Consider the following 19,093-nt stretch of genomic DNA (forward strand, 5'->3'; position numbering starts at 1 on the left):
CTTCAAAATCAGAGCATAATTAAGACATTCACAAATAAAGAAAAGCTGAGGGAGTTCATTATGAAATCTAACCTATAAGAAATGCTAATGGAAATACCTCAGATAGAATGTAAAATGGTAACTCAATACCATCTGAAAATATAAAGGCTCCAGTAAAGGTAAATACATGGCAAATATAAAATGCAGTATTGTTGTATATTTGGTTTTAACTCTAATTTTTATTTTGTATATAATTTCAGAGCCAAAAATAAAAAGTTATAAATCTACATTACAGAGCAAACATTTTATAAAGATGTAACTGGTGACAAAAATAACTTGAAACAGAGGGAAAAAGCAATAAAGCAGAAGAGTTTTCTATGTTATTGAAGATAAGTTAGTATCAATTCAAATTATGTTGTTATAAGTTTGGGATGATAAATATAATCTTGATGGTAACCACAAAAAAATATCAAAAGAACATATACCCAAAAATGAGAAGGGAATCAAAATGTGCCATTACAAAAAAATCAACTAAACACAAAGGACGACAGTAATACAGGAAATGAGGGACAAAAAAAATCTAGAAGACACAGAGCAAACAGGCAATAAAGTGGCAGAAGTTAATCTTTATTTACTAGTAACTACTTTAAGTGCACACAGATTAAATTCTATCAAAAGACAGAGATAGAATAAAGAAAATATTATACAACTATGTGTTTTTAGAACAGACTATCAGATCCAAAGACACAAAAAAATGAAAATGAAAGAATGAGAAAAAGTACTTCATGAAAATAATGACCAAAAAAGAACTAGGATGAATGTAAGAATACTGGACAAAAAAGACTAAGTCAAAAACAGTTATACGAGGCCAAGTCGCTTCAGTCGTGTCCAACCCTGTGCGACCCCATAGGCAGCCCACCAGGCTCCTCGGTCCTTGGGATTCTCCAGGCAAGAATACTGGAGTGGGTTGCCATTTCCTTCTCCAATAAGAGGCCAAAGAGGGCATTAGATATTAATCAATGAGTCAAGTCAATTCATCAAGATGTAACCACTGTTAATATACATGCACCAAAACCAAAGCCCTAAATTATACAAAGGACAGAACTGAAAGAATAGTTTTATATTAATAGTTGGGTAATTCAATAGTCCACTTTAAATAATGGTAGAACCTCTAGATAGGTGAGCACTAAGGATAAAAAGACCAATAAAACACTATGAAACAAGTATATTTAACAGATGTATATGGTTCACTCTACCCCCAAACAGCAAAATACACATTTTTCTTAATTACAAATGGAACATTCAACATATCAGACCATATTTCAAGTCATAAAACATCTCTCAATAAATTTTAAAACATTAAAATCATACAAAGCATCTTCTCCGAGCACAGTAGATGGAGCTAAAACTCAATTAACAGAAGGAAAACTGAAAAATTCAAAACACATGGAAATTAAACAATACACTCTTGAAGAGCCAATTGATCAAAGAAGAAACCACAAGAAAATCCTAAAATGTCCAGATACAAATGAAAACAAAAACATAACATGCCAAAACTCACAGGATGTAACAAAGGTCAGAAGGAAACTTAAATGCCTATACTAAACAAGGTGACATATCTAAAACCAACAATGCAATTTTATAGCTTAGGGAAACAGAAGAGTATAGCTGAGTGATCCAAAAGGAGAAGGAAGCAATGAAATAATCAAGATTATCGTTGAAATACTTTTAAAGGCGTACAATATATTCAACTAACTCTAAAGCTGACTCTTTTGAAGACAGCAACAGAATTAAAATAATGTAAGTGACTTGTAAAGACAGTACTACTAACCATACAGAAATTTAAAAGATGACTGGAGAATACTATAAACAATTGTCCAACAAATTAGATAACTAAGATGAAAAGTACAAATTCTGAAACATACAAAATACCTAAACAGACTCAAAAATAAATAGAAAATCTCAACCCATGATAAGTGAACTTAATCAGCTATTAAAATCTCCCAACACAGAAAATTCCCAGACCAGATGGTTTCACTGGTGAATTCTACCAAACATTTTAAAAGATTTCATACTAATTCTGTTCAAATTACTCCAAAAATGTAAGGGAGGGAACACTTCTGAACTCATTCTTCAGGGCTATCATTATCACTATCATTTATCATTAAGATCAGATAAAAATATTACACTTATTATACTAACGTCAGATAAAAATAAAGATACCCCAGCAGCATAAGGTTGGTCTAACACCCAAAAAACAAGGTAATATGCTGTACCAATAAAATGAAAGACAAATACCACATAACCATTTCAATAGATACATAAAAAGCATTTATTTGCCTAAACCCAACACCATTTTATGATTAAAAAAAAAATTCAACACACTAGGAAAAGAAGGGAATTTTCTTAACTGATAAGGTGTATCAACAACAAGCTCATTGCTAATACCACACCTAAGAGCAAATCCTTTCCTCCTGAGATCAGGAAGAAGATATAGATTTCCACTCTCTCTTTTTTTCTATTTAACTTCATACTAGAGACTCTAGCTAGGGTGACAGGCAATAAAAGGAGATAAAAGACATACAAATTAGAAAGGAAGAAAACGAGTTCTACTTACAGATGACATGATCTTACACACAGAAAATCCTACAGAAACAATCTGTTTAGGTAGTTTGCAAGATATAAGACTAATATATAAAAATTAATTGCATACATAACATTAGGAATGAACCATACAAAAAGGAAATTAAGAAACAATTCCATTTAGAATAACAGAAAAAATAATTAAATATTTTAAAATATATGTATCCAAAGAAGTGCAAAGTTATAATCTGAAAACTATAACACATTACTGAAAGAAATTAAAGAAGGTTCTAAATAAATGAAACATCTCCTATTTATGAATTGGAGTTACAATATTGTTAAGATGGTAACACTCACCATATTGATCTGATTCAACAGAATCTCTATCAAAACCATATCAGCTTGCTTTTTTTTCAGAAGAAATGGAAAAGCTAATTCTAAAACTCATATAGAAATGTAAATGATAGAGAAAGGCTAACCTTGAAAAAAGAAGACTAAATATTGAGGACACACAAATCCTAATAGCAAAATTTATTACAAATCTACAATAATCAATATAGTGTAATATAGGCATAAAGGATAAATGTATAGATCAAAGGAACAGAACTGAAGTCCAGAAATAAACCTTTATATTTACAGTCAATTGATTTTCAATAAATATGCTAGGATAAATTCAGTGGGGGAAGAACAGTCTTTTTTTTATCAAATGGAACTGGGACAATGGAATAACACATGCAAAACAATGAAAGTGGATTCCTATCAAACATCATATTTAAAAATTAACTCAAAATGGATTAAAGAACTAAATGTAAGAAATAAAACTCTTAGAAGAAAACATAAGCATCATTTTCAAGATCTTGGATTAAGCAATGGTTTCTCAGATGCACATCTGAGATGCATCTGAGAATGCTCAAAAGCATGGACAACAAAAGAAAAAGTAGATAAGTTAAATATAAAAGTTTTACACTTTGTGTTCAAATAATACCATTAAGGATGTAAGAAACAACTCAGAGAACTAAAAAAAAATAGTTTGAAATTATATAAATAAAAAGAGATTTGTATCTAGAATATGCACAAAAGAAATTACATATTTCTTCAGAGATATGCAAATGGCCAATAACATAAAAAGATGACCAAAATTATTCACCTTCAGAGAAATGAAAATAAAAACCACAATGAGGCCACTCACATCCACAAAGATGGCTAAAAATCAAAAAGACAATAGTAAGTGTTGCCAAGGACAAAGAGAAATCAGAACCCTCAGACAGTGCTGTTTAGAATGTAAATGCTTTTGAAAACACTCAGCCCGTTCCTCAGAAGCTTAAAAACAAAATTATCACATGACCTTGTAATCTCACTCCTTGGTATACACCTATGAGAAATAAAAATATATGTATATACAAAATCTTGAACACACATATTTATAGTACAAATGTCCATCTAATTGAGATAAATAAAATATAGATTATCTATATAATAGAGTATATTCAACTATAAAAATAATAAAGTACTGATACATACAACAACATGGATAAACTCTTTGAAAACATTATTCTAAGTGGAGGAAGTCAGTCATAAAAGATCTTATAATCCATGAAAATTCATTTCATTAATATGAAATGTTTAGAACAGATAAATCTATACAGTGAGAAAGCCCATAGGTGGTGATCTTGGGCTGCAAAGCTAAAGATAAATGAGGAATGATTATTAAAAGTTATAGGGCTTCTTTTGGAGTTGATGAAAATGTTCTAAAAGTAATTTTGGTAATAGTTGTAAAACCCTGCAAAAACTAAAAATTATTGGCCTGTACACTTTAAATGGATAAAATGTATGGTATGAGAATTACATGCCAAAAGAAAAAAAGGAGACAGCTTTCTTACTGACACTGTAATTGTATAAAATAAAAAATATACACGTTTTTAGAACTAATAGGACATTTGGGAAAAGTTGTCGAAAGAAGTTCAAGATAGTTCAGTAACACTGCTCATGTCCATAAATAGTTAATTAAAATATAATTTAAATGTTTTTTAGTATAAAACAATATTTTTACAATAATATGAATAGCTAGTAATAAACATAATAAAAGCAAAGTGAAAGTAAAAGTGAAGTCGTGTCCGACTCTTTGCAACCCCATGGACTGTAGCCTACCAGGCTCCTCAGTCCATGGAATTTTCCAGGCAAGAGTACTGGAGTGGGTTGCCATTTCCTTCTCCAGGATATCTTCCTAACCCAGGGATCAAACCCGGGTCTTCCACATGGCAGGCAGATGCTTTACCGTCTGAGCCATCATTTTAAGAAAATTATAAAACCTTATTCCAAATTCTTAAAGAGTAGATCACAATTCTTCCCAAATTAATTCATAATGTAGATAATGTTCCAATATGCCTTCTAATAGAATTTTTCAGTAAAACTAATAAAATGATCCTTAAATATTACTAGAGAAGAGGTACATTAGGGTTCATGACTTAAAAAAAGAATAAATAAGTAGGTCACTCTAGCAAATAATGAGTAAAATTATGAAACTACAATACCTGAACACATGAAAATAATAGGAAGTCCAGAAATAAATCAATATACACATGGCAACTTAAAGATGTGAGAGAAACCCCATCACAAATCAATAAACTACTGAATACCATATTCCAATATGAATTCCAAATAAAGACTTCAGGGTATGGGAAACTTAAGACTATAAGACTTCTAGAACAAAAACATTAGAAAAGAAAATATAAACAAAAATGACTATAGAAATTTGCATATTTTGAATGTCTAATTTACATTATTCAAATTCATGGGACAGAAGTTATTTGCAATACATATGTAAAACAAAGCACTGCTATATGGAATAAAGAATGCTTACAAATTAATAAGAATATACAAACACTCTAATAGAAAAAAGACTAAAAATCACAGTAGATAACAAAATGCACTATCTGAATGGTAAAAAAAGGAAATGAAAATCATCATCAAAAACTCATGGAGGGGGCGGTCCTAAGATGACAGAGGAATACGATGGGGAGACCACTTTCTCCCCCACAAATTCATCAAAAGAACATTTGAACACTGAGTAAATTCTACAAAACAACTTCTGAATGCCAGCAGAGGATATCAGGCACCCAGAAAAGAAGCCCACTGTCTTTGAAATGAGGCAGGAAAAATATAAAAGATAAAGAGAGAGACAAAAGAGGTAGGGACAGAGCTCCGTCCTGGGAGTTCAGTTCAGTCGCTCAGTCGTGTCTGACTCTGCAACCTCATGAATCGAAGCACACCAGACCTCCCTGTCCATCACCAACTCCCGGAGTTCACTCAAACTCACATTCATCGAGTCGGTGATGCCATCCAGCCATCTCATCCTCTGTCGTCCCCTTCTTCTCCTGCCCTCAATCCCTCCCAGCATCAGAGTTTTTTCCAATGAGTCAACTCTTCGCATGAGGTGTTCAAAGTACTGGAGTTTCAGCTTTAGCATCATTCCTTCCAAAGAATACCCAAGACTGATCTCTTTTAGAATGGACTGGATGGATCTCCTTGCAGTCTAAGGGACTCTCAAGAGTCTTCTCCAACACCACAGTTCAAAAGCATCAATTCTTCAGCACTAAGCTTTCTTCACAGTTCAACTCTCACATCCATGCATGACTACTGGAAAAACCATACCCTTGACTAGACAGACCTTTGTTGGAAAAGTAATGTCTTTGCTTTTGAATATGCTATCTAGATTGGTCATAACTTTTCTTCCAAGGAGTAAGCATCTTTTAATTTCATGGCTGCAATCACCATCTGCAGGGATTTTGGAGTCCCCAGAAATAAAGTCTGACAGTGTTTCCACTGTTTCCCCATCTATTTGCCATGAAGTGATGTGACCAGACGCCATGATCTTTGTTTTCTGAATGCTGAGCTTTAAGCCAACCTTTTCACTCTCCTCTTTCACTTTCATCAACAGGCTCTTTAGTTCCTCTTCACTTTCTGCCATAAGAATGGTGTCATCTGCATATCTGAGATTATTGATATTTCTCTCAGCAATCCTGATTCCAGCTTGTGCTTCTTCCAGCCCAGCGTTTCTCATGGTGTACTCTGCATATAAGTTAAATAAGGAGGGTGACAATACACAGCCTTGACGTACTCCTTTTCCTATTTGGAACCAGTCTGTTGTTCCATGTCCACTTCTAACTGTTGTTTCCTGATCTGCATACAGGTTTCTCAAGAGGCCAGTCAGGTGGTCTGGTATTCCCATCTCTTTCAGAATTTTCCACAGTTTATTGTGATCCACACAGTCAAAGGCTTTGGCATAGTCAACAAAGCAGAATAAGATGTTTTTCTGGAACACTCTTGCTTTTGCGATGATTCAGTGGATGTTGGCAATTTGATCTCTGGTTCCTCTGCCTTTTCTAAAACCAGCTTGAACATCTGGAAGTTCATGGTTCACGTATTGCTGAAGCCTGGCTCGGAGAATTTTGAGCATTACTTTACTAGTGTGTTAGATGAGTGTAATTGTCCCTTCCGTCCCAGGAAGGGTGTCTTAAAAAAGAGAGGTTTCCAAACACCAGGAAACACTCTCACTGGTGAATCTATAGCGAGCCTTGGAACCAGAGGGCAACATAACCGGGAGGAAAAATAAATAAATAATTAAAACCCACAGATTACATGCCCAACCATAACTCCCCCAGCAGAGAAGCAGCGCAGACACCTGCATCCACCACTAGCAAGTGGGGGCTGGGTAGGGAAGTGTAGGCTGCACTGCCTAGAGTAAGGACCAGGCCTAAATACCCGAAGGGCAATCTGAGGGCATTAACTTGGGAGAGCAAACCAGACTGTGGGATAGCTACCATGCGAAAAGCCCTAACCTAAGGCACCTCAGGGCCCACTCACAGAACAAAGGACTGAGGATAGCTAGCTGGCTGCAGACCGGCCCATCCCCCTCCGGTGACAGGCAGGCGAGGGTAGCCAGAGCCGGAAGGGGGCAATCACGGCCCCAGAGAGGCATTATCTACCAAATTGCAAGCAGGCTGCTTTGCTAACCAAGACTTCTTGGGATTCTGGACAGTCAATATCCGCCTGAGAAGGTGTGCCAGTTGTACACCCAGAAAACTGAGCACCAGGGATGGGGGAGGCGAAAAGTCACAGCGACCACGCTCACCAAACACCTGGTCATCTTAGCTGCTCAGACCTGGGAAGGGCACAAAATGCAGGCCCAACCAAGTCTGTGCCTTTGAGGACTACCTGAGTACCTGAACCTGAGTGGCTTAGACCTGGGAGGTGCATACAATCCAGGGCCGGCCTCACAAAGTTCCCGGCAGAGCAACCTAGAGCCTAAGCAGTGTAGACAGGGAAAGCACACACACTGTGAGCGGGGGCAAACACAGTGTGGTGAAGACACTGCGAGCACATGCCAGTGTTATTTGTTTGCTGCGTCCCTCCCTCCCCACAGCACCACTGAACAAGTGAGCCTTAAAAAGTTCCACCACCGCCCCCTTGCATCAGGATGGAAATTAAGACACTGAAGGGACCAGCAAATAGAAGAAGCTAAAACAGAGGGAACCTCCTTGGAAGTGACAGGTGCAATAGATTAAAATCCTGTAGTTAGTACTGACTACATAGGAAGGGGCCTATAGGTCTTGAGAAATATAAGCCAGATCAAAGAGCTATCCGAAAATGAACTGACCCCACAATGCCCACAATAACACCAGAGAAAGTCCTAGATATATTTTTACTATTTTTTCTATCATTCTTTAATTAAAAAAATTTTTTTTATTTTTAAGTCCTCTATTACTCCTTTAATTTTCATTTTTATAACCTACTATTACTTTGCAAAAAAAAGAGAGATCCTATTTTTTAAAGCAAATTTCATATATATATTTTATAATTTTTCTTTTTTTTTTTTCTTTTTCCTTAATTAATTTTTTATTGGGGTATAGTTCATTTACATAATCTAATTTTCTTTTTTTTTTAATTTTATTTTATTTTTAAACTTTACATAATTGTATTAGTTTTGCCAAATATCAAAATGAATCCGCCACAGGTATACATGTGTTCCCCATCCTGAACCCTCCTCCCTCCTCCCTCCCCATACCATCCCTCTGGGTCGTCCCAGTGCACCAGCCCCAAGCATCCAGTATTGTACATTGAACCTGGACCGGCAACTCGTGTCATACATGATATTTTACATGATTCAATGCCATTCTCCCAAATCTTCCCACCCTCTCCCTCTCCCACAGAGTCCATAAGACTGTTCTATACATCAGTGTCTCTTTTGCTGTCTCATACACAGGGTTATTGTTACCAACTTTTTCTTTCTTTAATATTGTATTTTTGAAAATCCAACCTCTACTCTAGATTTTTAATCTTTGCTTTTTGGTATTTGTTATCAATTTTGTACCTTTAAGAACACAATCTTCAGTACCCATTTTTACTTGGGAGCGAGATTACTGGCTTGACTGCTCTCTCCTCCTTTGGACTCTCCTTTTTCTCCACCAGGTCACATCTATCTCCTCCCTCCCCCTTCTCTTCTCTACCCAACTCTGTGAATCTCTATGTGTTCTGGATGGTGGAGAACACTTAGGGAACTGATTACTGGCTGGATCCGTCTCGCTCCTTTTGATTCCCGCCTTTATCCTCCTGGCCACCTCTGTCTGCTTCCTTCCTCTTCTCTTCTCTGTATAACTCCAAGAACATCTCTGAGCAGTCCAGACTGTGGAGCGCACATAAGGAAGTGATTACTGGCTAGCTTGCTCTCTCCTCTTTTGATTCCACCTCATCTCATCCTGGTCACCTCTATCTCCCTCCTCCCTCTTCTCTTATCCATGTAACTCTGTGAACCTCTCTGGGTGTCCCTCACTTTGGCGAAACTTTTCATCTTTAACCTAGATGTTTTATCAATGGTGCTATAGATGGAGAAGTCTTGAGGCTACTGTAAAAATAAGACTGAAAACCAGAAGCAGGAGGCTTAAGTCCAAATCCTGAGAACACCAGAGAAATCCTGACTCCAGGGAACATGAATCGACAGGAGCTCATCAAACACCTCCATACCTACACTGAAACCAAGCACCACCCAAGGGCCAACAAGTTCAAGAGCAAGACATACTATGCAAATTCTGCAGCAACACAGGAACATAGCCCTGAGCTTCAATATACCGGCTGCCCAAAGTCACTCCAAACCCACTGACACTCATAGCTCATTACTGGACACTTCATTGCACTCCAGAGAGAAGAAATCCAATTCTACCCACCAGAACACGGACACAAGCTTCCCTAACCAGGAAACCTTGACAAGCCACCCATACAACCCCACCCACAGCGAGGAAACTTCACAATAAAGAAAACTCCACAAACTGCCAGAATACAGAAAGGCCACCCCAAACACAGCAATATAAACAAGATGAAAAGACAGAGGAATACCCAGCAGGTAAAGGAACAGGATAAATGCCCACCAAACCAAACAAAAGAGGAAGAGATAGGGAATCTACCTGATAAAGAATTCTGAATAATGATAGTGAAAATGATCCAAAATCTTGAAAACAAAATGGAATCACAGATAAATAGCCTGGAGACAAGTATTGAGAAGATGCAAGAAAGGTTTAACAAGGACCTAGAAGAAATAAAAAGAGTCAATATATAATGAATAATGCAATAAATGATATCAAAAACACTCTGGAGGGAACAAATAGTAGAATAATGGAGGCAGAAGATAGGATTAGTGAGATAGAAGACAGAATGGTAGAAATAAATGAAGCAGAGAGGAAAAACGAAAAACTAATTAAAAGAAATGAGGACAATCTCAGAGACCTCTGGGACAATGTTAAACGCCCCAACATTCAAATCATAGGAGTCCCAGAAGAAGAAGACAAAAAGAAAGACCATGAGAAAATACTTGAGGAAACAGTAGTTGAAAACTTCCCTAAAATGGGGAAGGAAATAATCACTCAAGTCCAAGAAACCCAGAGAGTCCCAAACAGGATAAACCCAAGGCAAAACACCCCAAGACACATATTAATCAAATTAACGAAGATTCAACACAAAGAACAAATATTAAAAGCAGCAAGGGAAAAACAACAAATGCACACAAGGGGATTCCCATAAGGAAAACAGCTGATCTTTCAATAGAAACTCTTCAGGCCAGGAGGGAATGGCAGGACATACTTAAAGTGATGAAAGAAAATAACCTACAGCCCAGATTACTGTACCCAGCAAGGATCTCATTCAAATATGAAGGAGAAATCAAAAGCTTTACAGACAAGCAAAAGCTGAGAGAATTCAGCACCACCAAACCAGCTCGCCAACAAATGCTAAAGGATCTTATCTAGACAGGAAACACAAAAAGGGTGTATAAACTCGAACCCAAAACAATAAAGCAAATGGCAATGGGATCATACTTATCAATAATTACCTTAAACATAAATGGGCTGAATGCCCCAACCAAAAGACAGAGACTGGCTGAATGGATACAAAAACAAGACCCTTATATATGTTGTCTACAAGACACTGACCTCAAAACAGGGGACACATACAGACTGAAAGTGAAGGGCTGGAAAAAGATATTCCACACAAATATAGACCAAAAGAAAGCAGGAGTATCAATACTTATATCAGATAAAATAGACTTTAAAACAAAGGCTGTATAGAACAGTCTTATGGACTCTGTGAGAGAGGGAGAGGGTGGGAAGATTTGGGAGAATGGCATTGAAACATGTAAAATATCATGTATGAAACGAGTTGCCAGTCCAGGTTCGATGCATGATACTGGATGCTTGGGGCTGGTGCACTGGGACGACCCAGAGGGATGGAAAGGGGAGGGAGGAGGGAGGAGGGTTCAGGATGGGGAACACATGTATACCTGTGGCGGATTCGTTTTGACATTTGGCAAAACTAATACAGTTATGTAAAGTTTAAAAATAAAATAAAATTAAAAAAAAAATAAAACAAAGGCTGTGAAATGAGACAAAGAAGGATACTACACAATGATCAAAGGATCAATCCAAGAAGAAGATATAACAATTACAAATACATATGCACCCAACATAGGAGCACCATAATATGTAAGACAAATGCTAACAAGTATGAAAGGGGAAATTAACAATAACACAATATTGTGGGAGACTTTAATACCCCACTCACACCTATGGATAGATCAACTAAACAGAAAATTAACATGGAAACACAAACTTTAAATCATACAATAGACCAGTTAGACCTAATTGATATCTATAGGACATTTCACCCCAAAACAATGAATTTCACCTTTTTCTCAAGCGCACACGGAACTTTCTCCAGGATAGATCACATCCTGGGCCATAAATCTAGCCTTAGTAAATTCAAAAAAATTGAAATCATTCCAAGCATCTTTTCTGACCATAATGCAGTAAGATTAAATCTCAATTACAAGAGAAAAACTATTAAAAATTCCAACATATGGAGGCTGAACAACACGCTGCTGAATAACCAACAAATCACAGAAGAAATCAAAAAAGAAATCAAAATATGCAGAGAAACAAATGAAAATGAAAACACAACAACCCAAAACCTGTGGGACAATGTAAAAGCAGGGCTAAGGGGAAGGTTAATAGCAATACAGGCATACCTCAAGAAACAAGAAAAAAGTCAAATAAATAACCTAACTCAACACCTAAAGCAACTAGAAAAGGAAGAAATGAAGAACCCCAGGGTTAGTCAAAGGAAAGAAATCTTAAAAATTAGGGCAGAAATAAATGCAAAAGAAACAAAAGACACCATAGCAAAAATTAACAAAGCCAAAAGCTGGTTCTTTGAGAGGATAAATAAAATTGACAAACCATTAGCCAAACTCATCAAGAAACAGAGGGAGAAGAATCAAATCAATAAAATTCGAAAGGAAAATGGAGAGATCACAACAGACAACACAGAAATACAAAGGATCACAAGAGACGACTATCAGCAATTATATACCAATAAAATGGACAACTTGGAAGAAATGGACAAATTCTTAGAAAAGTACAACTTTCCAAAACTGAACCAGGAAGAAATAGAAATCTTAACAGACCCATCATAAGCACAGAAATTGAAACTGTAATCAAAAATCTTCCAGCAAACAAAAGCCCGGGTCCAGATGGCTTCACAGCTGAATTCTACCAAAAATTTAGAGAAGAGCTAACACCTATCCTACTCAAACTCTTCCAGAAAACTACAGAGGAAGGTAAATTTTCAAACTCATTTTATGAGGCCACCATCACCCTAATACCAAAACCTGACAAAGATGCCACAAAAAAAGAAAACTACAGGCCAATATCACTGATGAACATAGATGCAAAAATCCTTAACAAAATTCTAGCGATCAGAATCCAACAACATTAAAAAGATCATACATCATGACCAAGTGGGCTTTATCCCAGGAAGGCAAGGATTCTTCAATATCCGCAAATCAATCGATGTAATATACCACATTAACAAATTGAAACATAAAAGCCATATGATTATCTCAATAGATGTAGAGAAAGCCTTTGACAAAATTCAACATCCATTTATGATAAAAAAAAAAAAACCCTCCAGAAAGCAGGAATAGAAGGAACATACCTCAACATAATAAAAGCTATATATGACAAACCCACAGCAAACATTATCCTCAATGGTGAAAAACTGAAAGCATTTCCCCTAAAGTCAGGAACAAGACAAGGGTGCCCACTTTCAGTACTACTATTCAATATGGTTTTGGAAGTTTTGGCCACAGCAATCATAGCAGCAAAAGAAATAAAAGGGATCCAGATTGGAAAAGAAGAAGTAACACTCTCACTGTTAGCAGATGACATGATCCTCTACATAGAAAACCCTAAAGACTCCACCAGAAAATTACTAGAGCTAATCAATGAATATAGTAAAGTTGCAGGATATAAAATTAACACACAGAAATCCCTTGCATTCCTATACACTAACAATGAGAAAACAGAGAAATTAAGGAAACAATTCCATTCACCATTGCAACGGAAAGAATAAAATACTTAGGAATATACCTACCTAAAGAAACTAAAGACCTATATATAGAAAACTATAAAACACTGGTGAAAGAAATCAAAGAGGACGCTAATAGATGGAGAAATATACTGGGTTCATGGATCGGAAGAATCAATATAGTGAAAATGAGTATACTACCCAAAGCAATCTATAGATCAATGCAATCCCTATCAAGCTACCAACGGTATTTTTCACAGAGCTAGAACAAATAATTTCACAATTTGTATGGAAATACAAAAGACCTCAAATAGCCAAAGCAATCTTGAGAAAGAAGAATGGAACTAGAGGAATCAAGCTGCCTGACTTCAGGCTCTACTACAAAGCCACAGTCATCAAGACAGTATGGTACTGGCACAAAGACAGAAATACAGCTCAGTGGAACAAAATAGAAAGCCCAGAGATAAACCCACGTACCTTTAGACACCTTATCTTTGGCAAAGGAGGCAAGAATATACAATAGAGATAAGACGATCTCTTTAACAAGTGGTGCTGGGAAAACTGGTCAACCACTTGTAAAAGAATGAAACTAGAACACTTTCTAACACAATATACAAAAATAAACTCAAAATGGATTAAAGATCTAAATGTAAGACCAGAAACTATAAAACTCCTAGAGGAGAACACAGGCAAAACACTCTCCGACATAAATCACAGCAGGATCCTCTATGACACACCTCCTAGAATATTGGAAATAACAGCAAAAATAAACAAATGGGACCTAATTAAAATTAAAAGCTTCTGCACAACAAAGGAAACTATAAGCAAAGTGAAAAGACAGCCTTCAGAATGGGAGAAAATAATAGCAAATGAAGCAACTGACAAAGAATTAATCTCAAAAATATACAAGCAACTCCTGCAGCTCAATTCCAGAAAAATAAACCACACAATCAAAAAATGGGCCAAAGAACTAAACAGACATTTCTCCAAAGAAGACATACAGATGGCTAACAAACACATGAAAAGATGTTCAACATCTCTCATTATCAGAGAAATGCAAATCAAAACACAATGAGGTACCATTTCACGCCAGTCAGAATGGCTGCGATGCAAAAGTCTACAAGCAATAAATGCTGGAGAGGGTGTGGGGAAAAGTAAACCCTCTTACACTGTTGGTGGGAATGCAAACTAGTACAGCCACTATGGAGCACAGTGTGGAGATTCCTTAAAAAACTGGAAATAGAAGTGCCATACGACCCAGCAATCCCACTGCTGGGCATACACACCGAGGAAACCAGAAGTGAAAGAGACACGTGTACCCCAATGTTCATCGCAGCACTGTTTATAACAGCCAGGACATGGACGCAACCTAGATGTCCATCAGCAGACGAATGGATAAGAAAGATGTCGTACATATACACAATGGAGTGTTACTCAGCTATTAAAAAGAATACATTTGAATCAGTTCTGGTGAGGTAAATTAGAACTAATGATTAGTTCTAAGGAACTGGAGCCTATTATACAGAGTGAAGTAAGCCAGAAAGAAAAACACCAATACAGTATACTAACGCATATATATGGAATTTAGAAAGATGGTAACAATAACCCTGTATGCGTGACAGCAAAAGAGACACAGATGTATAGAACAGTCTTTTGGACTCTGTAGGAGAGGGTGAGGGTGGGATGATTTCAGAGAATGGCACTGAAACATGTATAATATCATATGTAAAACGAATCACCAATCCAGGTTTGATGCATGATATAGGATACTTGGGGCTGGCGCACTGGGATGACCCAGAGGGATGGTATGGGGAGGGAGGTGGGAGGGGGGTTCAGGTTGGGGAACACGTGTATACCTGTGGTGGATTCTTGTTGATGTATGGCAAAACCTATACAATACTGTAAAGTAATTTGACTCTAATTAAAATAAATTTATATTAAAAATAAATAAATAAATCAATTGGTTTGGAGAATTCAAAAAAAAAAACTCATGTAGCTATGATTTAACACAAGGAAGTACCGTGAAACCTTATCACACAAACAAACTGCTTAAAAGTTGCAGGGAAGAAGAAATTGATACAAAATTAGTTCAAGAAAATTCAGTAACATTGCTAACTGAATTACCAGGATTCAATTCTCTCAAAAACTCAATCATTCCCTAATTGTACACTAATAGATTTAATGTATGTATTTCCTTAAAATAAGCTGCAGTGAATAGATTCACACATTCAGAAAGACTTATCTTTCCTTCTCTAACTTAAATAATCAGACATTCCAGCATGCACTCACACAAACCTTTGGACAAACATATCCATATGTATTATATTTAAATAGCTATATATATATATATATATATATGTATATATCTACACACATGTGTTATAAATTCTTCTTAAGCATGCATACACATAGAGGGGCTATCATATTTACTAGAACCAAAATTTTAGGGGTTAGCCTTTTCAATAAAATCTATGGTTAAGAAGAAAACTGAAATTCAATAGGAAAAAATGAACAAAAACATTCTCAAGACCAAGAGAAAGCCACAAAAAATTATTTTGAAAAATATTTATCAGAAAAGATATAAGAAGATTATGAAGACTAATTGTTCCTTTTATCTTCTATATTTTACTACAAATAAGGTCCTCTCAAGCCAAAGAAATACATATAAAACACATGTATTTTTTAACTGCTTTATGTTTTTTTATATATTTTTAAAGGACTTGAAAAATACAATCTGAAAACTATACTGCAATGAATTCTAGTTATATCTATAAATTTAAGCCCTAATTAAAAAAAGCCAAAATTCATAATTCTAAATGTGTTTTTTTAAACCTGTTTTATTTCAAAATGCAATAGCCTTTATTTTTTAATGATTACATTTTAGATAAGTATTTGAAGTCAGTTTCCTGCTTTGCAACATCAATTTTTAAAAAGCTATGGGTCTTAAGTGAAGGAATATAAATTAATGCTAGTCCCCACTGGTGGATTTGAATATGTAACTTGCTATTTAAAGAAAATAACATGTAATAAACTTCCTAAGAAGTTAGATTCAAAATAACAGCATGGATTCCATTCTCATTCCATACCTTTACTTTTGCATCAATGCTAAATTTTTCTTTTCTCCAATGTGCTTCCTGCTTCCTCAGTTTCTCCAGCTCATTTAGCAGGTCAGTGCAGTGGATACTTAATTTCTCATTTTCCTCCTTCAGATTTTTTATAACCAGCCTGTTTTGCTCTTCCTTAATCTGCACACACTCCTTAGTGTCCTGTAGAATAGTACCACAAGGGCCGATACAAAAAAACAACAACAACAAAAAAGCTGAGAACTAATCCGCAAATACAAACTGTGCAATTTTACCCTCCCAGAAGCTTCTTCTATATTTGATGGCCAAGGTCACCTGTATACTTTCACTGGCCTCTTTTCATGCAGGTGGATGGGTCATATTTTTCACTGGATGACAGCTTTGATGAGTACACATTTGCAAAGAGCCCATTAATTGATCAAGCTGCCTTTGATGCTGTCCCCAGCTATTTTTGAGACCCACACAGACATAGCCTCCCAGACCTGGGTTTTATCAATTAATAATGCCAGTCCCATCAGAATCTAATTACAAGAAGCCACATATTCACACTCCTACTTTCTTAGCTCCATTTCCATCATTAACTATTTATTGGAAAGTTATAAAGCTTACAGTCTGAGCTTTAAAGTATCTTTCTCAGAGTTTTTTCACATGAGAAAACTGTATTGTACAGCAGGGCCTAAGGCAATTTCTCCTCCAAGCTTGTCACTTTCTGTGCCACAAAGGCTGACAAAGCTTAAAGTAGGACTTCAAAGAAATAGTAGTGTAAAACTATGTACAAGTCAACACACCTTAACTTCTTGACTTTTCTCTTTAAATTTCTTCTGCAAGTCACCGAATTCTTTCCTTAAGAAATCATTTTCTTCATCTACTGCAATCTTCCGTTTTACAAGGTCATTTATTTCCTGTGTTAGTCCTGATTCTCTCTGGGAAAAAAAAAAGCAAAATTACTGACGAACTGGTATTTCTAAGAAAAGATAATTTCATAAGAAAAGTTTGAGAGTTTGATTGGTAATATTAGAATTAACTAGCTTTCATAATAACGTCCATTATCATAATTTCTCATTTCCTGTGACATGCCCAGAAATGGTCAAGTAAAATGTGCAAACATGAGCCTAGTTACTAGTTTAAAGTGAAGTACACGTACAAACTGGACACCAAATATTCAGCCTCATACAGAAAGCAAACTTTTTGGATTTAGTTGTGCAATAGGAAAAAAAAACCAAAATTTTACAAAATATTCTAATTAAAGAAAATGCATATGTGGCTAAAATAAGAATTACCTTCTATCTAAAACTTTTTTTTAGAAAAACAGTTTTGTGAAAGCATGAACAATTTTAAAGAATGAAAAACAGCAAGTCTGTTTTGATACCCAAAATATCTTGCTGTGTAGAAAGATACTCGAAATATTAATACTGCCATAATTTTTAACCGAATATTCTTCTCACCTACCAGAAATATCTAAATCTCATTGAAGGATGTACCCATGACTCGTTTCTTAGTTTCCCTCCTTTCTAATCTTTACAGCTTTTCCCTCAGAAATCTTACCCACTCTCCTGGATTCTGGTCTCGTCTCTGTCTAAAAGACCGCTGCTGCTAAGTTGCTTCAGTCGTGTCCGACTCCTTGTGACCCCATAGACGGCAGCCCACCAGGCTCCCCCGTCCCTGGGATTCTCCAGGCAAGAACACCAGAGTGGGCTGCCATTTCCTTCTCCAATGCATGAAAGTGAAAAGTCAAAGTGAAGTCACTCAGTCGTGTCCGACTCCTAGCGACCCGATGGACTGCAGCCTACCAGGCTCCTCCGTCCATGGGATTTTTCCAGGCAAGAGCCATAACCTGGCCCTAACTCTCTTCCAACTACCAATCCCACATTTTCAGTTTCCAATAAAAATACCTCCATTTTAATTATCTACTGCCATCTCAAACCAACATGCTAAAACTGATATCCATGCCCTAATACTGACTCTTTGCCAAACTTACTCAACTTTTGTCAACTCACTTATTTTTTCAACTAATATTTGAATCTATTATTCCTAAGTTTTCTTGCACTGTTTAATTTATGATTTCCATTTTATTTAAATATTATCAAATTTACATTTGACATGTACTTTGTTATATTTTATATTTATTTTATATAGCAAGAACAACTGTATTATTTTGGTAATTTTTATTAGAGTATAGTTGAGTTACAATGTATTGTTAGCTTCTGCTGTACAGTAAAGTGAGAATTAGAGACACCAAGGGAACATTTCATGCAAAGATGGGCTCGATAAAGGACAGAAATGGTATGGACCTAACAGAAGCAGAAGATATTAAGAAGAGGTGGCAAGAAAACACAGAACTGTACAAAAAAGATCTTCATGACCATGATAATCAAGATGGTGTGATCACTCACCTAGAGCCAGACATCCTGGAATGTGAAGTCAAATGGGCCTTAGAAAGCATCACTACAAACAAAGCTAGGGGAGGTGATGGAATTCCAGTTGAGCTATTTCAAATCCTGAAACATGATGCTGTGAAAGTGCTGCACTCAATATGCCAG

At 36.1% G+C, this 19,093-nt stretch overlaps 1 protein-coding gene across 3 annotated transcripts in view; it reads right to left on the reverse strand.

Annotated features, from left to right (window-relative positions):
* Window positions 1-19,093, reverse strand: part of CNTLN (centlein) — a 341,713-nt gene that overhangs the window by 224,869 nt on the left and 97,751 nt on the right. For all 3 annotated transcript variants that reach the window (XM_055577973.1, XM_055577972.1, XM_055577974.1), the window contains 2 exons: window positions 17,342-17,476; window positions 16,557-16,736 (listed from right to left, as the gene is read on the reverse strand). In XM_055577973.1, coding sequence (XP_055433948.1) covers window positions 16,557-16,736; window positions 17,342-17,476 — 315 coding nt within the window. The remainder of the gene's footprint in view (window positions 1-16,556; window positions 16,737-17,341; window positions 17,477-19,093) is intronic.

This window comes from Bubalus kerabau, chromosome 4 (genome assembly GCF_029407905.1).
Source record: "Bubalus kerabau isolate K-KA32 ecotype Philippines breed swamp buffalo chromosome 4, PCC_UOA_SB_1v2, whole genome shotgun sequence".
Lineage (NCBI taxonomy): Eukaryota > Metazoa > Chordata > Mammalia > Artiodactyla > Bovidae > Bubalus > Bubalus kerabau.